At 43.6% G+C, this 25246-nt stretch overlaps 2 protein-coding genes across 2 annotated transcripts in view; both read right to left on the minus strand.

The window, feature by feature from the left end:
* Positions 1-918: 918 nt before the first annotated feature.
* Positions 919-9574, minus strand: ddx43 (DEAD (Asp-Glu-Ala-Asp) box polypeptide 43). The gene is made up of 16 exons (XM_061086873.1): positions 9253-9574; positions 8458-8513; positions 7746-7854; positions 7472-7636; positions 7284-7365; positions 6605-6764; positions 5594-5712; positions 4649-4759; positions 4423-4564; positions 4047-4147; positions 3118-3205; positions 2870-2997; positions 2633-2742; positions 2337-2475; positions 1338-1425; positions 919-1155 (listed from the first exon to the last, which is right to left on the minus strand). The coding sequence occupies exons 1-16, from the start codon at positions 9572-9574 to the stop codon at positions 919-921; spliced, it is 2157 nt and encodes a 718-aa protein (XP_060942856.1).
* A 5047-nt stretch (positions 9575-14621) lies between these two features.
* Positions 14622-25246, minus strand: part of kcnq5a (potassium voltage-gated channel, KQT-like subfamily, member 5a) — a 75304-nt gene continuing 64679 nt past the window's right edge. The window contains exons 10-16 of the mRNA XM_061087483.1: positions 23963-24204; positions 22714-22822; positions 19977-20108; positions 19512-19679; positions 18309-18377; positions 17304-17430; positions 14622-15677 (exon numbers count right to left, since the gene is read on the minus strand). Coding sequence (XP_060943466.1) covers positions 14622-15677; positions 17304-17430; positions 18309-18377; positions 19512-19679; positions 19977-20108; positions 22714-22822; positions 23963-24204 — 1903 coding nt within the window. The remainder of the gene's footprint in view (positions 15678-17303; positions 17431-18308; positions 18378-19511; positions 19680-19976; positions 20109-22713; positions 22823-23962; positions 24205-25246) is intronic.

Here is a 25246-nt window from a genome sequence, read left to right on the forward strand (position 1 = left end):
TTGTGCTGATTTTTTTGCAGTAACACATGTAGCTGCTGTTGGTATTATAATAGATTTTACTACTTATTTTCATAATAACACAGCCTCATTTAAATTTGTTCTTTTCTGTGCTTTTGTCGAAGACTAACTTTAAAAAGATGTGACAAAAAGAAAACAGAAAAGGTCCTCTGGCTCCCCCCCAACACTTTTAGATAATCTTACATTTGCAGGACAGGGCGGGGGTTCCTGATCTTGTGCAGACGACCTCTTGAAGTCGATGGAGGGGCGGAGCTTCCTGTGAAGAAACACAAGGTGGTTGAGAAGCGACGAATACTCCTTCCAAGTCTGAATGATGATAATAATACAAGGACATTTACCTTTAGAATCTTCCAGTCAATAAGGAAATGGTGCAGAGCAGAATTAATAATTACTGTATTAAACAGCATCACAGATACGTCACCAGGTCGTTAAAACATAACAGCGTCGGGTCTCTTCAAGAATTTATTGGACTGAAATGGAGTCGAGAAATGACGTAACAAAAACACTCAGATACAAAACAGTGCTGTGAAATACAAAACAGAGGAAATCTGTACAAATTGTGCATCTTAAACATTTTTAAAACAGGAAGTCAACTGTGCTTAATTATATGAATCTAGCCAAAAATAAATAAAATATATATATTTATATAAAAGAAATTACAACACACATTTTCAGATTCTGCTACGCAAAAAGTAAAATGAACATTAGTCTTATTAGAACACCAGACAGATGAAATGAGTTTATATGAACAGACTCTTGTTTTATGTCAAACGTGTGAAGGTTTAAGTTCTGATCTGCACATTTCCATTTCCACGTATGAATCTGCCGGGGGGGGGGGGGGGGGGGGGGGGCTGGTGGCACGTGTGGACTTATATATATTTATATATAAACTATTACGTATTAGAAACCCCAGTTTTGGTCCCGATCTCTGCCTCCTCTTCCCCCTCCACCTTCTCTCCGCCCCCCGCCCCCTCCCCATCCTCCTCCACTTTCTCTTCCCCCCCCGCCCCCTCCCCATCCTCCTCCACCTTCTCTCCCCCCCCGGCCTCCATGCCCCCCCCTCGGACCCTCCAGCTCCTTCTCCCTCTTGTGCTTCTCGTATCTCTCGGCCATGAGCACCAGCTCCTCAGGGACCTCCTGTGATCACAGAACAGATTCTTATGAGTGGCTGCAAGATGATCATACAAATCTGGGTCTAGTTAATTTAATGAGGTTTCATTAAGGTTTCATAAGTTCTAGTTTATTATGATTTATTCACTAAACTAAAAATCTTCCTGCCTGATATTGCTTTTTAAACTGTGAATATAAATGTGGCTCACCTTTCCCGATCGCGCCAGGATTTGAATCAGTTCAGGGGCCAGCCTCCAGTTGTCTCTTGTTACCAGGGTAACGGCATTGCCCAAGCGTCTGGATCACAAAAGGACAAACATCACAAACCAGCCCAAAAACATCCAGACACTAGGAGCGTTTGTTCCATCATGTGACCCCAGAACCCCGTGACTTGGGTTGCAAAGGGGCGGAAAGTTTCCGGTAAATTTCCGGAAACTTTCCGGAAACTTTCCACGGGAATATTAAGCTCGGGAATTTTGAAAAAAAAAAAACTACGCAAATTAAAGGCTGAGCAATAAAAACATCATTCAAAACTCTATTTTAAAGATGTATGGAACGTTGAGTTTCAACCCTCCACTGTGCATTCTTCCATCACATGCACAGATAACTCCCAGCATGCTTCACTCTACAGCAGGGCTACTGAGGCCTGCTGTAGAGTGAAGGACTAGTCAGGTAAGTTTCCATGATGTTACTGGGAAAATATATTAGCATGCTGATTGAGGATTGTTCATCTGTTCATCTAGCCTATTTACATTCATTTATCCATCAATTGTAAAATATGTTTACAGACGATTCCAATTGTTTGGCTAACTATTTATATCTCTGGCATTGCATTAGTGTTTTTTTACAAACTTTTTTCTCATCTTATTCTACAGAACAATGCCACGTGCACTCTCTCATGTGTGGAGACATTTCACCTCATCCAATGTAGAAGGAAAGGCTGTGTACATTTGCAAATACTGTGCAAAGACCTATGTTAAGAATGACACAACGATGCAGAAGCATATAGTCAAGTGCCCAAAGTTTCCTCAGGGCTCAAATCAGCCTATGACACAACACAATGTTTATATTTATGTATGTTTATGACAAGGTAAATACAGTTAGTATAAATTACCCACAACATTTCCAGTTTATTCCCGTTAATTCCCATGGAAAGTTTCCAACTTTGAATATTCCCGGAATTTTGCAACCCTACCCGTGACCCTTACCCAGCTCGGCCAGTGCGGCCCACACGATGGACGTACTCCTCTATGTTACGTGGAAAGTCAAAGTTGAAGACGTGTGTGATGTCGATGACGTCCAACCCCCGGGACGCCAGGTCCGTGGCGACCAGGATACGAACTCGACCTGGAAGATGAAACAGATTTATTGTTAAAGCCTGAACTTGTGACAGCATGTCGGCCTCGAGGTGAGATCACTCGCTAACCACCGAAACTTTCACTTTCTGCTTTCGGAGAAATAGAAAGCTTATTTTCTAAAACCACATTTCCTTCCAGTGACGTACTGTCTTTAAAGTCCTTGAGGGCTTCTTCGCGGTCACACTGGTCACGGCCGCCATGGAGACTCTGCACAGCCATACCCTGCAGACACATGTCGCTGGACAGGTCGTCACACCTGAGGTTACATGCCGGTGGAGAAACAAACAAACCCACAGAACAGCGTTAGCGTGGGTGTTACAAGCTGTCAGTCACCAGGTGATTAGATCTGGTAGTTTCCCGTAAGTGAGCGACTTCCTACTCACACAAGCTTCTTGCCAACAAAGATGAGGACTTTATCCTCCGGCAACATATTTCTGATGAAGTCAAACAAGTAGGACTTTTTCTCTTCTTCGCGGACGATCAGAATGGTTTGTTCCACCGTGTTAACCGCCTGAGAAGCACAGGAGTGAGAGGTTGTTACACGTGGCATCTTGATTTGACATATTTCAGCTGCAGCAGAGAAACAGGAGCAGACTGAGTGTGTAATCAACACGTTCACTGTGTCACTCACCGCCAAGTCCAGGGTGCCGACGTAAACCATCATGGGATTCTTTAAGTAGGACTTGGAGAGTCGTCTCACACCCGTGGGCCAGGTGGCACTGAAACACAGGAATTTACAGAAATAAAAGATTGTAATAAAAGATTGTACATCAGACAACATTTACAGGGGTAAATCTACATAGCAAATTAAACAAATGCAGGGTTGAATTTGTTTTTAAAAGTTTCTATTATCTTTTTTCCCATTGAATATGGACCAATCCAAACTTTTCTATGCAGAACGTATTAAGATGTAATGTCTGACTTTATTAATTCATGTATTTAAAAAGGGACTCTTACCTTTGTTGCATTTGAGAATTACAGCACATTCAAATCATCCCGCCTTCCTCCAATGCCCCACCCCCTCGTTCCCATCCGCGGTGTTTTTTTGAAGAAACTTTATTTACAAGCAGACTTTCAACCTACTGCCTCCGCGCACGCACGTGAGTTTTTGTTTACCAAAGCAATGGATATAACTAAGTTATATACATTTACATTCACATGCCTTGATGACCCGGGCCCGAATGCGCCACAAGAAGCAGACGGAAAACCTGCATGTCCATGCAGCAAACAGACAGGTCTGTCGGCCAATAAGGTCCTTCGGTCCGAAGAATTTTATTGGTTGAAGTTTTCACTAAATATTATGAGAGTGAAATAATTGTTTGTTTTTACTCCTGGTGGGTCTGTCTTGCATTTTAGAGTGTCATTACCTTATTAATACCAATTTAACCTTATCCAAAAAAAGTGTAAAAATGCAACAAAGGTAAGAGTCCCTTTAACACACTCTTCAAACTGATTTTTGCTAAAGGTCTTTTTTGATGTTCTCTCTCTGGAGACATCTGTCCTCATGTCCTTGTGTCCTGATGACAAACTCTTGTCCCAGGTGCGTCATGTGACTCGTACCTGGTCATGACAGTCTGTCGGTCCGGGCGGATGTCCAAGAGAATCTTCATTATCTGAGGTTCGAAGCCCATGTCCAGCATCCGGTCGGCCTCGTCCAGCACCTGTTTGCCACCATCAAGAAAAGGATCAATCCAAAATTAAGACAAAGATAATCCCACAGATTCCAAAGACAGAAATTATAGATTTGTGATCATTTGTTATCATTTGTGATCACAGCTAAGACTTTCATAAACAGTGAGGCACTGCTGTTGCTGTTCATGGAGATTTCTACTGGGTTGAGCCTTTAAAGTTGAGAGTCACACTATGAACAGTGGCCTCATCTAAACTTTCACCCTCCTCATACATAGACCAACATGCACAGACACAAACAGCCGACCAGGTAGGTGATGGAGCGAAGACTGATGAGGTCGTTCATCTGTAGATCGTTTAGTCGTCCTGGCGTGGCGATGACGATGTCCACACCGCGCCTCACCAGGCTGATCTGGCTTTTCCTATCCCCTCCACCATAGATGCAGATACTGGGAGAGGGAACAGAAGAACCGTCAAAGTCACGTTGCTTCCACAGTGGAATTAATAACCCTTAATGATTCCTAACATAAGACCTTTTGTAGCCTTTGTAGCTGTACTTGTTGCATTCCACTTCAATCTGCAGGGCCAGCTCTCTGGTGGGAGTCAGCACCAACATGCCAGGACCCCTGCGATCAGCGCTGGCTCTACGAAGGAAGGACACACAAAAGATTTGGATCGTCGAGCAAGCAAAAAAAAAATGGAAATGAAAGAAACCAAACAGTACGTTCAGTAGGGATGGGGGAAAAAAAATCGATTCAGTTACAAATCGCGATTCTTGTGAATGACGATTTTAAATCGATATGCTGCCTCCCAAATCGATTTTTTTTTTTTTTTAAAACATATTTATTGGTTTATACGGGGGGGGGGTATATTGGGGGAGCAACATCACCCCAGAGCATGTTGACCAGCTCTTGTTTTTGCACAAGAATCTAAACATACCCAAGCACTAGCTTTGTATCGCCTACATGCAAACAACAATAGCCTACTTTTTGTTTATTTCAAAGTTTATATTTTAAGTAAACTATTATTCATTCTATTTAATTTACCTTTTATTTATTGTTTTAAAAGTAGCCTAAGTGGCTTACATTTCTTAATCTGTCAGTTTGTGTGCAGTTGACAGGGGCTATACAATAATAGGGAACATTTTTATTTATTTTCTCTATTGGCTGCCCGGCAGTCATTAAGTTAATGTTAATATTTGAAATAAAACTTGTAAAGCTCTAAGTGAATTTGACTGTGTTGTATTTGAAGGATTGATTCAACATTTTTCCATGGTCCAGTATTTAAAAAAAAAAAAATAACCAAAAGAAATCCCAGGAAATCCTAATATCGAATCGCAATACTTACAGAAATCGCAATACACATCGTATCGCCACCTAAGTATCGTGATAGTATCGTATCGGGAGGTCCCTGCCGATTCCCGTCCCTAACGTTCAGCCCCTAAAAGTTAAGACACAAGGAACGGATCTGCTACTCACTCAAACTGGCCGTCCATGTGGATGAACCCTGGCAGCAGGTAGGCCAGGGTTTTCCCGGTGCCGGTTTGGGCGATGGCGATGAGGTCGTCTCCGCTCATCAACACGGGCCATGCCTGAGACTGAAGCAAACAAAAACATCACAATCGATACTGCTACAACACCACCCTTACAAAAGTAAACTGATTTTTAAAAAATCCATTAGAACTACTGAAAACATCCACTTCCCATTCTAATAAGATCAAGAGCGGCCTTCTTTGAGTACTATAGAGACCATCTGACCAAGTTTAAAAGTCACTTAAAAGTGGATGTTTAAGTCGTATCATATTTCAAATTAAGCCAAAGCATCCCTAGATATAGACTTTCTAACTTGAAGATCTAAGATTACAAATGTTACGTTGGAATTTAGTGTGAATCTATTTAAATGTCTTTGAACGATGGGAGGAAGCAGGAGAAAACCCACAGACATGGAGAGAATATTCAAACGCCTGAACCGGGATTCCAACTGGGAACCTACCTGCTGTTTAAATTTAGGGTTTTATAATAAAAACAACATTTGAAAGCAACGTTTTGGGAAACACACGTGAGATTAGAGCAATTAATACAACTGTGAGGGTAATTAGAGATTGAGTCATGGCATGTTAAACCCAACCCAGACTTAATTATGAGATAGACTGGCTCAACCCACAGAGAACATGAGGTGAACAGGTTGGTTCAGGTTGTTAATAACCACCGGAGGGTGGGGACGTTACTCAGCAGAACGTAGTTACAGTTTCTCACTCGTAACCACATGTTTTGACTCAGCAGCTACGTGATGACTCAAAGCAGTGAAACTAGAATCCCTTGAGCCAAACCCTCTTCCTGTAAAACGAAAGTGAAATCAGTGAGGGAGGTGATGCAGTTTCATTTCCCTGCTCAACACACTCTTTATCTCGATTTATCTCGTGTATTCAGTCAAGGAATGATAAGAGTGATAAATGACTGAAGGAGTCGGCCCACCCACCACGCTCTCACCTGGATGGGGGTCGGTTTGACGAAGCCCACTCGGACAATATTTTCCATGATCCCTGGAAAAGGTTCGAACGCCTCCAGGAAGGTGCGGCAGGGATAAGGAATGGGTCGCTTCTCCCCTCCCTCCTTCAGGTCGTCCACAAAGATGTTGTTATTCTCTTTCCTGTGAAGGAAATGATGTAAAGATTAGAACTTCTTATCTAGAAAAAGACAAATGAACACCACGTTGAGCTTTACAGTTTAAAGACCACAGTTTTGTTCTTTGTTTACGAGACAGAGAAATATTCAACTTCCAAACCATTCCCAAATAAAAAATGAATTTAATGGAGAGGAGAATCTGACACTTAGCTAAACTGAGTTTAATGATTCTGGTCCTGTGGACAGTTTGGGGATCAACGATATCAGACCTTTGTAAACCCCTTGTTGATTAATGATCCCCACACTTACTGTAAACCTCTGAAGATTCAGAACCACTGATTGTAAACAGTGCCGCCTTTGTGTCCGAGGCTGACGTTTTGCTAGCCTGTCCAACTGGTTTCTGACAAGTCTCATTATTCGCTCTGTGCTATATATAGCATTTGCCTCTCCCTCTATCGATTCCATAGAAAGCGGACATGTGGTTTATTTGAAACCTGCAGCGAACAAGATGAAGTGAAAGAAAATACGTCTCTGTCAGAATTACCTCCATTCGCTGACGTCCTCTGCCAGCAGCTTGGACACACTCTCGGCCTCCGTGTAAAAGTTCTTCTTCATGGGTGGGAGGTCTGAAGGAAGTCAGACATACTTTAAAACTACAGTGATAAGACGTATATAAACAAACAAGCCCAGGAGGTGTAGTAGTTGTTCTGACGACAGTGTGTGAGGCCTCACCCTGCCACTTGATCTCCTCATACTTGTCCTTGTTCTCCCGGATGGCGTTCCAGTCTATGAATGTGCTGGGTGGAGTGTCCCTGGAAGCCTTTAACTGGTCAGAAGACCAGACCGAGCTGTTGCTGACTCCTCCATCTCCTCCATGGCCTCCTGCCGGACCAGCCTCTGACAAACACATCAGCATAAGAGTAGATGTATTTACAGCTCTAAGTGTAAGGAAACTAATGTTAGGAAGATCTCATGATCATTGTTTTCTAGTAAAATGACTGTGTACCGTTGTGTGATCTAGAAGTCAACAAGTGTTCAATCATCTCCTTGGCCTTCTCCTGGGCAGCGGGGGGGCCGAAGATGAGCACCTCCCCTTCATAATCCCCCCGGTTGATCTGAAAACAGAACAAAACAAACATCGGTAACGTGCTAACCACAGCATGTTAGCATAGCACTCAAGACTTATCACTGTTAGGTCCGGGCCAAAAATACTCTGCTCTTTATCATCTGATTGAGGAAGTTTTGTAAAGTTAGTCTCCAGATGTGATGACTGATGAAAGTATGACTTCTGTCTTTAACACCTTTTTAAACTGAAGTTGAAATAAAGTCTGGTTGTTATTTTTTACTACTGTATTATCCCGCCTACAGTGTATTCCTAATTATATATATTTATATTGCTCATAGTGTATTCCTCATTCTTATATCATACAGTACCTCTTAATACTGTACTATTCCATATATATTTCTTACTGTACATATCTTATTTATTTACATATTCCACTTTAAATATGCACAATACTCTGCACTTTTACTGACTTTTTTGCACTTCTGGTTAGATGCTAAACTACATTTCATTGTATAAGTACTTGTGCTGTGCAATGACAATAAAGTTGAATCTAATCTTATCTTTAGACCAAATTTTAATCGAAGGGAACATGGATAACAAGCTTTATGAATTATTATGAAAGTTGTTAAACACTAATTTAACATCATCTTACCTTGATGCTGGCTCTGGAGCTTTCTTCAAGTTCACGGATTTTGGCTCCTCCTTTACCTTTATCGAGAAACTTCATTTAATAATCTGGAAATATCATTTATTTGTACATTTTATTTGACATTCAGGTGCAAATATGTGAAGGAAATTCTCCACAGACAAACTGGTGAGCTAGCTACTTCCGGTGGGATTAGCATAGGACAGCTAGCTACCTCCCGTGGGATTTGCACCATATAAGTCTAGATGTCTCGTCTGAGTGCCGGCCAACGGAGTAGAACGTTCGCACATGGCGGCCATCTTGCTAGGGGGCATCTCGCTCACCCATAACATTGTGTTGGTAGTGGTAAATAACCATAACTTGCTAAATTTTCAACCGATTTTTAAACGGTTTGATTTGATATAAACGTCAGAGATGTAGATGTGACACTGCATACTTACGAATAATTATATTTTTTTCTAAAAAAAAAAAAGAATAATTTATGCAGCGTCATAACTACATCTCTGACGTTTAAAACAAACCAGATAGTTTAAAAATCGGTTGAAAATTGAGCAAGTTATGGTTATTTACCTCTACCAACACACTGTAATGGGTGAGCGAGATGCCCCCTAGCAAGATGGCCGCCATGTGCGGACGTCCGGCTCGGTCGAACGAGACATCTAGCCTTTGATTAGCATAGCCCGGCTAGCTAACTCCGGCGGCAATTAGCATAGCACAGCTAGCTAGCTACCTCCGGCGGGACTAGCAGCGAAGTCCCGAACACCTGCCGCTGAAAGTAGAACCTCGTCCCCGGGAACAAACCTATGATTCTCCCGATATAATCGTTCTCCACGGTGAGGGTCACCGGCGGGTTGCAGTCCGACCGGACACCGGCCCGTCGCTCCCGGGGGGCACCGAAGTCCGTGCCCGGGTAGGAAACGCGGCCTTCGCGCCCACCCTCCGGGGCTCGGTGCTCGGGTCTCCGCTCCGGTCTCCAGTCCCTGGGGCCTCCGGGCCGGGGGCCTCCGAACCGGGGTCCGTCCCTGTCACCGTAGGACCCCCGTTCCCGGTCCCGGGGCCGGTCCTCGCCCGGGGGTCTGGGCTGCGGTCTCTGCAGGGCTGGATCCTCTTCCCAGTCCGACATGTCGCTTCTCACCTGCACTAGCCTCGACGACAAGTGACCCCTTCACGGCCCCTCCGCGACCCCTTCATGACCCCGCAGATCACCCGGAATTAACAGCTTTTTACATTTAAAACCACAACTCAAAGGAAAAAAACTAGAAATAAGTAGATAAAGCTTTAAGTTCTCAAAAGGCAATGGTTAGGGTTACTTCTGGAAAGAATAAGTGTTATAAAATGGGAAATGTATTTAAGTGTGTATTTACAGACGTCAGTATTCATGATTGAAAATCAACTATTTCTATTTATTATATAATAAATAAATACATTTTATTTGTAAGGCACTCTTCATCCGAGAATCTCAGAGTGCCACAAGTACATAGTTAAAATCAAAGTCCTAAAACTCAACTCAAAGTAAAACACCTTCTTGAATAAAAAGGTTTTTAGGCCCTGTATTGGCCCTCATAGGACAACAAAAGTGCTGCTAATAGATGCACTGTATGAATGTGTGTGTGGGTGAATGTTAAACTGCTAAATGTTAAAAGCGCTTTGAGTGGTCATCAAGACTAGAAAAGCGCTATATAAATACAAAACCATTTACCATTTAAAACCATTTTCCCGCTTTCTAATTCAGATCTGGACACTTTTCACTACCTTCACACTTCAGGCCTTGGTGCTCAATCCTGGATTTATTCCCAGATCTGACTGGTTTACACAGCTTTTCATGTTATCTTTTAAAATGAACTGGTTGTGGCCCTGATGTGACCTGCAGACGAATAACAAGACATCAAACACATGTGAGCCTCTACGGTTTCATGTTCCTCTTGATATGCATTCAAACGCTGATTCAGAGCCACATATGAAAGGGGCCTGAATCTGATTTGAAAAGATCTGATTCCATGTGATTTGTGCTGCTCAAGCTGTCATTAAACAATCCGATCTGAGTCTGAATCTGGTTCCAAATCAGATATAGATCAGATATTTTGAAGTGAGGCCGCAGTCTGAACAGCCAATTGACTTTTACGTAACTCTACATTTACATTCCTCATAATTTTGCACAGTCGAGAAAGAAAATAAGGGAAGAGCACTAAACCTAACCCTATAAAAATCCTGATTGACAGAAAGGAATCATTACTTTTTTAAACATGAGTATTAGATGTTTTTTAAGCTGTAAATTAAAAGAGACTGTTCTTTGATATTAATGCTGGCTTCACTATCACAGTTATAAGGCTTATAACGCCACCTGCTGTTTGAAACTGTCTATAACCTCGCAGGGACGATGTTTGTGGAGAGTCCACCGCTTGGGATGCCTAGAAGTATTTATTAAATAATATGTATACATATATTTATAAATATTAATTTATATATTTGTGTATATGTGGAAAGCAAAGGTGAGTCCTTGGTTGATGAAACTCTGCAGGAGAGAACGATCTGCTTCTTCAAGTCTCTCTGTCCCCAAAGTGTGTGAGCTGCTACTGGAGCGGTAATAATAAAAGACATAAAACACCCAAACACTTTAGTTAATATGTACTTTATTAATGAATAATAAAATCATTTTTGCATTTCTCATCCAGAGAACATAATGTGCACTTTAATAAATTAATTTCAAAGAAATAATGTTAACATTGTCAAGCTTTAAGGCCAGTTGTGTAATAAATTACTGTAGAGAAATGGTATTATTACCCATCAAAGCCGTATAAAGTCTGCGGCCAGAGCTACAAGACTTAAGTGAAATGAAGGTCCATCCCAAAACGACTTCAGCTATACAGATGCAAAAGGCTGTAGGCAAACGAGACCTTTAAAGCCGTGTGAAGGAAAACAAGTCACAGAATGTTCATATGATAGAAAGGCACCCTTTAGCAATTTACAGATTGCAAACATCAGCATGTTTTTATACGAGGAATAATCCATGTAATTTGAACTTTCCTCGTTTTGGTTGGGCTCTTTTCATGTGAAGCAAAACTCAGTCACTAACTACAACAATTCTACTCCAATATAGAGCTCGAAACTACCGTGTGTCACATTTTCAGGCTCCTCAGACTCACCACAAACAACTGTGCTTTCATGATCATTTATCTCGTCGCACCAGAGACTTCTGCCTGGGCTGCAGACAGTTTCAAAATCCATTCACGAGTGCTAACAAATGTCATTTGTTAGAAGATAATACTTGTTTTATTCTACTACAAAATGTTAATTTTCTAAGCAATGCACTGACTTGCCACGTAGAAGGAAGGTAAGTGAGACTTTAAGATGAGTAAAGGCCGTCGTTAACTCGTCGAGACACATTTTTAAGACTGCCGTGACTGCGAACCCCTTAAGACGTTACCAGGCAAAAACAAATCAAAACGGCCGACAGGAAATAAGAGGGTCACCATATTGTTGTGCATAATTTTCATTCACGAGCAGCCAATGTAACTGCAAGCAGGAGAGCAATTTGAGAAAGAATTTAGTGCAGTGTCAGGATGGTGTCGGCTTGATTAAATTTCCATCTGTATTTGGACAAAATGCACCAAGATGCAACATGTCCCTTGTAATCGATTGATGTGATGATTTAAAACGTTTACATTTTTACTGATACGTACGTATTTGATAATTTTTATCTCAGTTCCAGGTCAGATTCTTGTGCGTTCTCACTATTTTATGAATGTGAATATAGCATATTTTGAGGTTGTTAGCAGCAGAATGGACACGTGGATAATGGACAACATGTGCACTACATCTACAGCACTGCATGTACAGTGTATTATCATCATGGTGAAGCCGACCTGCCGTGTTATCAATGGGATCTGTGCATTGGAACCACAAACTGTTTCTAAAGATGGACGACGTGACATCCTCCCAAAAAGTCAAAGGGTCTTGATCGCCCTCTGCTGGTTGGCTGCAGTAGAGGTCATTCTGTCACACTTAAGACTTCAGTTTGGCAAAGTATCTCCCCTACGTCTCAAGTTTGAATCTGAATCATATTTTCTTATTTCAAAACACAAGAAACTTTTGAGAGGAAATAGAAACTAAAATGAGGCGAGAATCAGACATTTGTCTCCCACGCTGAAGCGAAGCTGTAGAGTAGTTCTTCACAATGTTAGTTCAAACCTTAATTTTTCTGATAAGTTTGGTTGTAATTGGTTATTTGATGCTCTAAAAACAGGATGAAATGTTATGAATGAAAGCTGAGACTGACTTGTGATTGGTGGAGAACCTGTATTGAGAGGACCTCCCTCCCACGGCTCTGTCCCTTGACCCGTCGTCCATCTTAATAAACAGTCTATGATTGTTAAACCACATTAAATCTGGTCAGCTTAGCAGCCTCTAATCACTATTAATGCACATGGTGCAACCAGCACCCAGTAAAAAGACAGGGTTTGTCAAAAAAAAAAATCTAATAATTAAACAACCTTGTGCATCACAACATTTCATAGTCAGTGTGTTATCCATAAAACTGACCGTACGGGTTTTTAACTACTATCAAATTAGTTCAAATTAGAATATTATAATGTTCACTGAGGCAAACTTTGTTCGTACCTTCCTGTTAAAGGTTTGGAGGAAACCTGAACGTGCACGAGGGTGTCCAGGCGACACCAGCGAGCGGGGGGGTGACTGCTCGTTAAGCATCGCAACAGCTGAGACATGAAGCATCTCCTGCTGAGCTGAGATCACCCGACAGGAATCCAGCATTCAGACCATTCACTCACAGACCAGGAAACTGTCCAAACCGAGAGGGACCCGGTCCAGCACCAAGAGACTCTGCTGATCGGAGGACACACACGGAGGATTCATGTGTGTGTGTCTGCAGAGGATGAACAGAATGAGATGCTTGTGGTCTGAACACACGCCTGGAAACAGCCCATGCAGTGATGTGTATGAAAGCTTCAGGAAAAGAGGACATTTGTTTTTTACTTTGCCAAAGACGGACATTGAACGAGGAGCGACTTTCCTTTTCTTCCAAGAAAGTCTCAGAGTAGAAGCACTTGTATGAAAAAAATCAGTCACTAGTCAGTCTGTGTCAGGTTGGTTCTTCTGAGAGGACTCAGTGGTTGTGTATGTCAGTGGTTGTGTATGTCAGTGGTTGTGTGTGTCAGTGTGTGTGTGTCAGTGTGAGTGTGTGTACCTGTGTGTACAGTTTTCAAGAGAGAAGTGGTTGACATGATTTTTCATATTTAAATAACATCCCTTATTTACTGATTGTAAATAAAATTGGACGACATGACAATTCAAGTGAAATCAGATCATTACACACACTCTGTCTTCTCCGTGTTGGTGGATGGGACACGGACCAAAACAGAAGTTATTACACGTTACACCTTTCATTACCAAAGGTGGTTTCTTTCTTCTGAGGAAGTTCTAATCTCAGGGCTGAAATGTCATGATTGACGTCAGAGACTCCGAATGACGCCGCCTGTATCCAGGCAGTGATTCCCTCTGTTTTCAGTGACTCATCCTTTCATTTCTACAATGAAGAGTTAGAACTCCTGCTTCTTTAAGTCGTGAGCTTCACTCAACATCCAGACTGAGGCTGAAACACCTGGAACTGAACTTAAATTTTACTTTAACAGCACTTGTTGCGTCTTTTTGTGACAAACTCAATTAATCATCTGCATCTACACTGTCAAATATTAATCAAACTTAAACAACATCTTTTTGTATAATATGAACAACATTATTTTATCTTTTTGGTATGAAGTTGATTATCCAAATATTTAGATGAAGAGAAAATCTGTTTCTTTAACGGAAAACTAATTTGCATGTGTGAACCGTTTGTGTATTTTGTCTTACATGAATTTATCCACTTGCATTCATATTCTACACATACTTTTATTAGACTATTATTCTACTATTATTTCCTTTTTGTTAATATTACTGTTAGAACTATATATAATGAGGTAAATGACCTCATAGAATCTGTGTGGAAGTGGACATGATCATGTTGGACAAAATATAAAAACAATGTCCTAACGAAAAGTATTTAATCCCATAATTTGAAAAATGCTTGTGTCTGCCCACAAAATCATGTACATACAGGACCTAGAGTGTGTGTGTGTGTGTGTGTGTGTGTGTGTGTGTGTGTGTGTGTGTGGTTATGCCAGCTGTATGTGTGGAGCCTGGCTGAGACTGACTGAGTTCCCCTTGGGGTGAGGAAGTGCAGCATCGTCCACAGTCTGTAAAAGGTCGGGGGGGCTGCCGCCAGGTTCCTGGGACAGGAAGTTGAAATGTTCTCCTGCCGGCTCCAGCTTCTGCTCACTGATGAAGAGTTCTGTCCCGTCCCAGGTGCTGAGGTCATCGTGGTGGGCGTGGCCCTGGTCGCTGCCGTTGGGGTGGTGGAGCGTGGAGGAGGAGGAGGCGGGACCAGCGGCCCGGCTGCTCGGAGGCCGGCTGAGGTTGTGAGCCGAGAGGGATTTCCCCAGACCGCCTTCCCAGTCTGAAGGCGTCCCGTCCGGGCTCGACGAGAGCAGCAGCAGGGGGTCCGCCTCCAGGCTCAGGTGCCTCCTCCACCCCCCCTCTGACCTCGAGCCAGGCTTCTCCCGCCGCTGCACCCGTCCCCGGGCCGAGCCGGCCTCCTCCTGGTCCTCCTCCTGGTCCACGCCGGAGCCCACCACCACACACGGGCCCAGGCTCTCCTTGTCGGCCCTCACTCCGTCCGACAGGTCATCCGGGACGGAGTCAGAGGAGCATCGGAGGTGAGAGGGCGTGGCCATGGGGGGCAGCTGGAGGGTGAAGCCTCCAGTCGAGGGGGGCGGCAGGTCGGCGAAGTGCGCTCTCCTGGAGCTGCCGTTGGGTGTGACCAGGGTGGGGTAGGGGCTGTCGGGGGGCAGCAGGGGGGAGGGAGAGAGGGAGGCCGTGGACGGGGGGTAGGATGGAGGGGCGGAGTCCGGGGGGATGTCATCGTCGGCCGGTGCCAGGATGAGCCTCAGGCCCCGGGGGTTACCGCTGTTATCTCCTCCGCCTCGGACCGGGTCGACCCCCTGGGGGGAGGGGGGGTCCCTGCCGAGGAGGGAGGTCTGGTAGTCCATGTGTTGGTGCCGGTTGAGCTCGAACAGAGGCAGGGAGGAGAGGGTGAGGGCCGAGGAGCCGGAGTGAAGCACCTGGCGGTAGACGTCCAGCAGAGAGTCCAGCTTGGATTCGATGGAAGTCACCTGGGAGACAAAGAGAGAGGAGCTTCACTGAGCCACAGCGCCCCCTGCAGACACACGAGGGGATTTATTCTGTTCGACTTCATGTGCGATAGATTAAATCAGGGGTTTTCAACCCGGGGGTCCGTGACCCCCTGGTGATCCGCAACGGCATTGCAGGGGGTCCGCGAAATTCGCTTTGATATTTCAACCCATTTCCAGATTACTCTTGAATATCGTGAAAAATATCTAAAATAAGAAAAATATGTCTAAAATAATATAAAGGTGCTGGTGATCATGAGGTTCAATTTAAGTAGGCCTCAATTGTTTGTGTGATATTGTATGATTATCATTTGTGACATATTCTGCATTAGTTTGTCATCTTCCCTCTTCAGTTGTAGCCCCAGTTTATGTTGATTGTTATTGACCAACGTTACATTAACGTTGTCTCAACATGTCGGCTACATGTCTGTACATTTGAGTCATGAACGTTATATATTGATGTTTATATGGTTCTGAGATGCAGTACAACTACTCAGCAGAGAGTCCAACTTGGATTCAATGGAAGTCACCTGGGAGACAAAGAGAGAGGAGCTTCACTGAGCCACAGCGCCCCCTGCAGACACATGAGGGGATTCATTCTGTTCGACTTCATGTGCGATAGATTAAATCAGGGGTTTTCAACCCGGGGGTCCGTGACCACCTGGTGGTCCGCAACGGCATTGCACTGGGTCCGCGAAATTCGCTTTGATATTTCAACACATTTCCAGATTACTCTTGAATATTGTGAAAAATATCTAAAATAAGAAAAATATGTCTAAAATAATATAAAGGGTCTGGTGATCATGAGGTTCAACTTAAGTAGGCCTCAATTGTTTGTGTGATATTGTATGATTATCATTTGTGACATATTCTGCATTACTTTGTCATCTTCCCTCTTCAGTTGTAGCCCCAGTTTATGTTGATTGTTATTAATCACCGTTACTTTAACGTTCTCTCAACATGTCAGCTACATGTCTGTACATTTGAGTCATGAACATTATATATTGATGTACATATGGTTCTGAGATGCAGTACAACTACTCAGCAAAGAGTCTAACTTGGATTCAATGGAAGTCACCTGCGAGACAAAGAGAGAGGAGCTTTACTGAGCAACAGCGCCCCCTGCAGACACACAAGGAAATTCATTCTGTTCGGCTTCATGTCCCGAACGATAAAATGGTTCTCAAGCGTCTCTTGACTCATGAATTACCCATGATCCTCTGCTTCCTCAACCAAAGGAGCTGCTGCCAGAACAAATCCAACCAAACTCTGTTTAGATTTGTTCATATTTTAAAAGTTTCCGGCTGAATATTGGCGATAAAACTCTGGTTTTTAATGACTTTAAGTCTTTTTAAATGATCTAAAGTTCAGCTTCACTCTTCAACTCCCACAGAACAGACGCTCAGGAAAAGGATTGGGAAAGAAAGAGTTCAAGTTGATTGAGCAGTTGCGTTGACAGAATTTCAACGACCCTTCACATCAGCTCTTTCTGGACATAGATTTAATATTATATGGTGATAGAATCTTAGCAAACAAATACACTTTTACAGCTTAACACTGACTCAGTGGTGTTTTGTCCTTTTCTGATTCTTGTTATTCGGAGCTCACCTGTCTCTCCACCTTACACACCCGTCCCAGCATGCTCACGCCCTCCAGAGTGTCTCCGTCCTGGTTCAGCTTCTCCCTCATCTTCTTATCCACAGGAATCTGGCCTTTTCCCAGGATCTGGTCCACCCTGACACACACACACACACACACATACAAACGTGTTTATATATTAGAAAATAATGACATTGTAATGTGAGTCGGCGCCCGAGCGTCACGTCAGGTCATCCCAACAGCAACAGCAGGGTGTAGGAGGAGGAGGGTTAGTAAAACACACAGGGCTCAGTGCTGTTATATCACAACTCTCCAACATTCACATAACAAAGAAAAACAAGGTTTCACTTTAGATTTAACACAATATGTCGTTTCATGGGCTCTTTAAATTTAAAATATCACATGTTTTACTATCAAGTTCATGTAGGTTTAAAAAGAAAGTTGAATGAAAGTGCAGACTTATGATCAGATCAGGTTCTTTGCTCATTAACATTAAAACAGTGTGTGAATTAGTGAAGTTAATCATTAAACAGCTCAACATGCACCAAACACAATGTTTTGTTTTCTCTGCTTTAAAACCAACCAAATTAATTACCGATCCACAATCGCACAAAATAATTAGCCACATTCACAAGCAACAATCTTTCCCCTTCATGGAACAACACATCAGAGGCTGAGTGGGTTCAGGTTTGTCCGCACGGATAAATTAAGATTAATAAAAAGAATAACCAGGTGGGTGGAGTTTGACACGTTAGAATAATCGTGTTTTGGGTAAATCGTAGAAGCTGGTGCCGCTCACTTTGTGAAATCTATCTTCTGTGATTGTTTAAACCTTCTGGTTCTAACTGAGTGCAAACTCCAACCATCTGGTGGGCTACTGTCAGAGAGTTAATCCAGATGTTTGGCATCTCGGTGAGTCTGTTTGGAGGAAACATTTCACAGGTTTGGGACGGTGAAGGGAACCGGGAGGTTTGTTCTGTGGGTTAAACTCAAATGAAGTGAAATAACAGAAACCCTGAGGGGGGGGGCTTCTTCCTGTTGTTGTAATAATAATGCAGGAGGTGAGCCGACGCGTTCCTGGGTCTGAAGACAGGAGAGACAGTGGGTCAGACACATCTCTAACACACACGCACGCACACACACACACACACACACACACACACACACACACACACACACACACACACACACACACACAGGCACGCACACTGAGGTTTGAAGCAATGTTGAATATGAAACTTTTAGATTGTCGTTAACGGTCGGTATCTTTCTTTATTTAATTTGAAGTTGATTAATGTTTCCACTGTTTTCGTGGTGATATTATCGAAATCTACATCTACTGTGAGTTACACACCAGGTCTGTGTGTATCGACAACACTTCAAACACACACTCAGGCTCACAAATCCAACAATAAGGTCCTGCCGAGGACTTCTACTGTCCAGAACGTCACCTACAACATGTCAGTTCATCCAGATTCACAAAACACAACATGACAGAGGAGAACACAAACTCTTAAAGGTTTGTACAAGTGAAAAGTGTCGATATAACTATATTGTTTGGGCCCGGCTGAAATAATAAATTGAATTCCAACAAAGACTAAAACCTCTTTATGTCATGCAAAGGGAAAACATATTTATACAGCTAAATACAAATAAAAAGCTCTTGCTTCTTCTACAGATTAAACCAGATGAGATCTTCAAGTGGCTCAAATCAAGATTATTAAATATTTCTCATTATTTCAAATAAAGGATGTTTTATTCTGTATATCAATATGATTAAATTAAAAAAACAACACAAAGGGGTCATTACATATGCATTTCTCCTCGTTGTTAAACTGAATTTAAAAATGTGAATTAGTCAGATAATGTTACATTTGTATTATTCACTTTTCTTTCAGGACTAAGTTCATAATCCAGTGTTCGAGCTCTGCTGGAGTTGAAGCTTGTCCATTAAACTACAGTCAGATCCGGGTCACATGGCACTTTGTGTTGCATGCACACAATTTGGTCACAAGCAGGAAAACACATGAAAGTGAACATTCGGCTGCTTCCTTCTTTACAAAAGCCTCATTAGTGCCTGAGAAGGTTTTTCTAAAAAGCGTGTCGACACTGCAGCTTGATTTTTGGCCCAATGTCGAGGTTTAAAATGTTGTTGTAATTACTAAATGTTCCCTTATTGTTTACAATGAGTTGTCTGCTGTGTGACCCAGATGTGACGGTGCTGTTGGGTTAGTAGTCGGCAGGCAGGTGGCGGCGCTGAGGTCTAACCCCGGCGCAGACTGCTTCCTCCGCGCCTGGCTGTAATATAAATGCAGTGAAGGAGCAGAAAAGGTCTTGAGGCGGCTGCTGAACGGCCGCGGGGGGGGGCCCACTACTTTGTCAAGTCTGGGAGAGAGAGGGGACACACATGGACATGAAGGCTGCTGCACAGACACACACACTCTCAAGGTCAGAAGCAGCTGGTGAGATGAAAGTGGACATTGTTGTTTTATGTGAATGTATTTTTAATGAAGTGAACATCTGCAGGACCGTCCACATCTGGCACACGTAGAAACATTTATAAATAACATCAGAATATGCAGAGAATCATGGTTTTTAACACAAGAGGATGGATCAGCTCTTCAAGACGTGTGTGTGTGTGTGTGTTTGTGTGTGTGTGTGTTTGTGTGTGTCTGTCCTGACCTGGTCTGAAGGCTCTTGATGCGACACAGCATGTCCAGGTGTCCTGCAGAGTACTGCTCGATCACGTCCTTCACGTCGTAGGGACGCAGCGTCTCCTTGAACTTCTTCTTTGCAACGTGAAACTTCATGATCCTACACACACACACACACACACAGACAGACACACACACAAACATAATTGCATAATTCAAAAAAATCTGTAACTCCTCTAACTAACCACTAGATGGCAGCAGGAACTACGAGAACGCCACAGACTGATCTTTGTGACTTCTCACTTGTTGATCTTTTTGTGCAGAATAATTAAAACAATATTATTAATATCTCAGATACCTCGAGGCTCCCCGGTTCTCTCGTCCGATCCATAACAATCCCAGTGAAGGAAACCTGAGTGTCACCCTCCTCCTGCCCGTGTTTGATGAGCAGACCCACTGCTGGGTGAATAATATTGATGCAGGTAAGCGGATCTAAGCCCTGGGTTCCCTCCGGCTCCCCGGTGGCGGCCGCGTGTCTCCAGTTGCCGGTGTTTCTCATTGTCTGAGTGGAAACAACAGTGACAGTCGACCCTCTGAAATAACAGGGCCGACTGGGGAGGGGGTGTCCGACCCTCAACCCGACACCCTGGGAAAGCCCTGGGCCGCGGCTGCCCATCGAGGAGGCCTGCTGGGTGGGCAGGCGGGCCCGAGTTGGGTGGTGGAGGCTCATGTGTGTGTGTGTGTGTGTGTGTGTGTGTGTGTGTGTGTGTGTGTGTGTGTGTGTGTGTGTGTGTGTGTGTGTGTGTGTGAGAGAATGTGATTCCTATAGAGAGCAGAGGAGCTGGTGATGGAGCCGTTCAGCCTTCAGACGTCAGGTCACTAATAAATCAAAGCAGGATAAATAACCTTCACGTCAAACCATTCAAACTTGAATATATGACTGAACGAGTTTCGCTTTCCAAACAGATTCCACTGGAAATCGTTACACAACAAGTTCTACATTGACATAAATGTCCACCTGGTTTACTGAGTCTGAGAGTTATCATATATCATAAGAAACAGGAAGATGCTGAAGATAATTGGAAGTGAGAAATGCAGGAACATAAGTGCAAGATGTGCACAGGAGACCTATTATTTATAGAAAGGATTTTGATGCTGTACATATGAGCAGCATCGGTGTGTGTGCTGAGATCATTATCTAACATTTATATTCCATATATTCATCTCTCCAACAGCCTCTGAGGAGGAGATATATGCTCAAAGTCAGAGTTCCATGAATGACACACTCGTCTAGTTCTTATAGTAGAAATGTAGAGAAAAATGATGTATTATTCATTAGGAATCCATGAACAAGCTCTGTACCAGAGCATGAAGGAAACATCAGAGACTGAAGAACGCTGCAGCTAACGGCTCCGGATCAGAAGCAAAGATTCCAACTGGGCCCGGAGACGTTAGTGACACACACATCGAGTTCTGATGCTCACACACACAACTGAAGATGTGTCCCTGACATCCGCTCACATCTACTGGTGTTTGGCATCTTAACGAGTGCGGAAGAGCTATAAACGAACAAGGTTCTGTTCAGCATCTTCTCCTCTGCTCGGAAAAACATTCTGTCATAAAACATAGTTAAAGTTCTGCATCTGCACCTTGATCCACATCTGCACTAACATGTAATGGGTTCTTTAGATCCTTCTTTATATATAAACCTTTAACAGCTTCAAGAATCCAGGAATCTTCGGAAACAGCTCCAGACATTTTCTTAATATGATCCAACATTTACATTTTTCGAGAACAAATGACTGAATTAGGATCTAAACAGCGGGGAAAAGAGATTGTTCCTATTATTACTATCACTCTGCTTTGAATTGTTATTCTTTTGTAAGTTTTATGTTTCTTAATTATATCCCGTGTCTATTAAATGGAAAAGGTTGAATTTAGAGTTAATAAAACCAGCAGAGCAGAATCTGAATTATTGAACCATTAGTAAATGTTTTTCACGGAACCTGTCGTTTTTCTAATTGGACTCACGGTGAGAGGTGGAAAAGGAGATTTATTTTAATTTTTTTTACAATGAAAAATATAAAGAGGGTGAGAAGAACCGGTGAAGTGAAAGAAACAGTCGGAGCCAGATGAACAAACATTCGCTCGCAGGGTGCCGGTGCCAGTGTGAGAGAGCAGAGTCTGCTGAAACACACACACACACACACACAGACACACACAGACACACACAGACACACACACACACACCCTCAGGCAAAACCCTCCAACCCAGCAGGTCGTTCACAAAGATACAGACAGGACGACGCAGGAAAACAAACATGTTGCTCCAGGAAACCGAATATCACGAGAACCTGCTGGAGGTTGAACGTATGTTTTTCTCATCCTGAATTCCATCAGAGGGATCAGAGGGAGGAGCAGCAGGGGTCCGGGCTGATCAATCAATCAATCAATCAATCAATCAATCAATCAATCAATCAATCAATCAGAAACCTGACCCGTCTTCATTAAGAGCTAAAGGTCAGAAAGTAACCGCACCACATCTACGCTCCACAACCGGCCAATCAGAGGAGGAGAAGACCACACTGTGACGTCATCGTGGTTAAAGAATCAATGGACTTTTATGGGAGGAGTCAATAAGACGCCCAGTGTTCGTTCAGAGACGCCACGAAATAAACAGAAGGAGAAAAACAACAGCAGGACGATGGGAAATTAATACATTTTGAATCCCTAATTAAATAACGATAAATCCCATGACAGCTCACCTGACAGCTCTGATGACGGCCTTCAGCGGCGCCGACAGATCCTCCACGCTCACGTCGCAGTGGCAGCGCCTCTCGTCGAAGGAATCCTCCGTGGTCACGCCCGCGTCCACTGAGAGACAGACGGAGACGTCACTTCATCGTTAGACTCGGACCCACGTGCAAAAAAAATACTTTCCAGTCTGAAAAATTCATAAAACACTTTCCAACACTTGACAGGAGCTTCCAGGAATGTTTCAGACTGAGGCTATTCTGGCTTTTAAGAGGTGAGAATTTATGCCCCACTTGGACAGGATGCCCGCTCAGCTATATGAGGCGAGAGAAAAGGACAGACACAGTATATAACCGTGACGCTGCCAATAACTACGAGAGTGGGAGACAGAGAGAAGGAGCGGGGGGGAAATGGAAAGAGAGTAAATAATGATATGGTGCAGACGAGGGGAGTCAGAGCAGAAACAGAGGTGCAGAGAAGGGGTTTCTGGGAAATATGAGGAGAAACATTACAGTTAATTCATATTGCTTAGAATCTGCAAAACGCAGAAATGTTGTAATATATTTTTTAAAGTACGTAACGGCTTCACAATGTTTTATTACTCAAGTGCGATTAGCATTTTCCCAAAAGTGCAAAAGAAAAATCATCAGACTATGCATCTAGAATACAAGAGATAATGTATGTGCATTTTAAATAATAAAAAGTATAAAAAGGAAATAAATATCGTATATAAATAATCTTTTAAAATAAATTACCTAATAGAATAAATTACCAATGATCAAAATATATTTTTTAGATTTAGTGAATACCTGAAGATGGAAATAAGCTGATAAATCTTATTTTCTCTTTTTGAGATTAATGGTTTGTGCATTGTCCTTGTTTAATAAAATAAAAAATATCAAAATTAGACATAAAATCAGGATATTTCCTTTTTAACAATTTAGTTCTTTAGTTTAAATTAGTTGGAAAATAGAGACAAAGTTCTGTTTCTGAGTTATTGACTTTTGGAGACATTTCCTGAAAAGAAAACTCACATGAATGGTTGTAAAGTCATGTGACCTGCTGCACACGGACTCAAAGACTGTTACACTAATGGGAACGATTTCTTTCATGGTTCTTGGGAAAGTGCATCATGGGGATGAAGTTACAGACCCGTCTGATAACGTGATCCCTGTGACTTCCTGTCTCTTTGCATCTCGGTGATGATAAAGATCTGAGATCCAGTTTCTCTGCATCAGGACGAGTCGGAGTCCCACTCACCGTCTGGCACCGCCGTGCGAGTCTGGCTCTTCAGCCTCAGCGACGGACGGAAACGCGTCCGGTCGTTGAAGCTCCAGCTCTTCTGCACTTTAGCCGGACTCCCGCCCATCAGCTCGGCGCCGCCGCCGCCCACGCCCTCGTTGCCAGGGGAACGGCGGTCGTTGATGGAGGCCTGTCTGCTCTTCATGCTCTGACCCCGAGGACTCGCCATCCGGACCCGCTCCTTAAAACTCAGCTTCTGACTGCAGGAGGGAGAGAGAAGGAGCAGGAGGAGAGAAGGAGGTGGAACGAGGAGAGAAGGAGGTGGAACGAGGAGAGAAGGTGGCGGAACGAGGAGAGAAGGTGGCGGAACGAGGAGAGAAGGAGGCGGAAAGAAGAGAGAAGGAGGTGGAAAGAGGATAGAAGGAGGTGGAACGAGGAGAGAAGGTGGTGGAACGAGGAGAGAAGGAGGTGGAACGAGGAGAGAAGGAGGCGGAAAGAGGAGAGAAGGAGGTGGAATGAGGAGAGAAGGAGGTGGAACGAGGAGAGAAGGAGGTGGAACGAGGAGAGAAGGAGGTGGAATGATGAGAGAAGGAGGTGGAACAAGGAGGAACGAGGAGAGAAGGAGGTGGAACGAGGAGAAGGAGGTGGAAAGAGGAGAGAAGGAGGTGGAAAGAGGAGAGAAGGAGGTGGAACGAGGAGAGAAGGAGGTGGAAAGAGGAGAGAAGGAGGTGGAACAAGGAGAGAAGGAGGTGGTAAGAGGAGAGAAGGAGGTGGAATGAGGAGATGAGGAGGTGAAAAGAGGAGAGAAGTAGGCGGAACGAGGAGAGAAGGTGGCGGAACGAGGAGAGAAGGAGGCGGAAAGAAGAGAGGAGGTGGAAAGAGGATAGAAGGAGGTGGAACATGGAGAGATGGTGGCGGAACGAGGAGAGAAGGAGGCGGAAAGAAGAGAGGAGGTGGAAAGAGGAGAGAAGGAGGCGGAACGAGGAGAGAAGGAGGCGGAAAGAAGAGAGAAGGAGGTGGAAAGAGGATAGAAGGAGGTGGAACGAGGAGAGAAGGTGGTGGAACGAGGAGAGAAGGAGGTGGAACGAGGAGAGAAGGAGGTGGAACGAGGAGAGAAGGTGGTGGAACGAGGAGAGAAGGAGGTGGAAAGAGGAGAGAAGGAGGTGGAACGAGGAGAGAAGGAGGTGGAACCAGGAGAGAAGGTGGTGGAACCAGGAGAGAAGGAGGTTGAAAGAGGAGAGAAGGAGTTGGAACGAGGAGAGAAGGAGGTAGAAAGAGGAGAGAAGGAGGTGGAATGAGGAG

The sequence above is a fragment of the Limanda limanda genome, chromosome 15 (genome assembly GCF_963576545.1).
Source record: "Limanda limanda chromosome 15, fLimLim1.1, whole genome shotgun sequence".
Lineage (NCBI taxonomy): Eukaryota > Metazoa > Chordata > Actinopteri > Pleuronectiformes > Pleuronectidae > Limanda > Limanda limanda.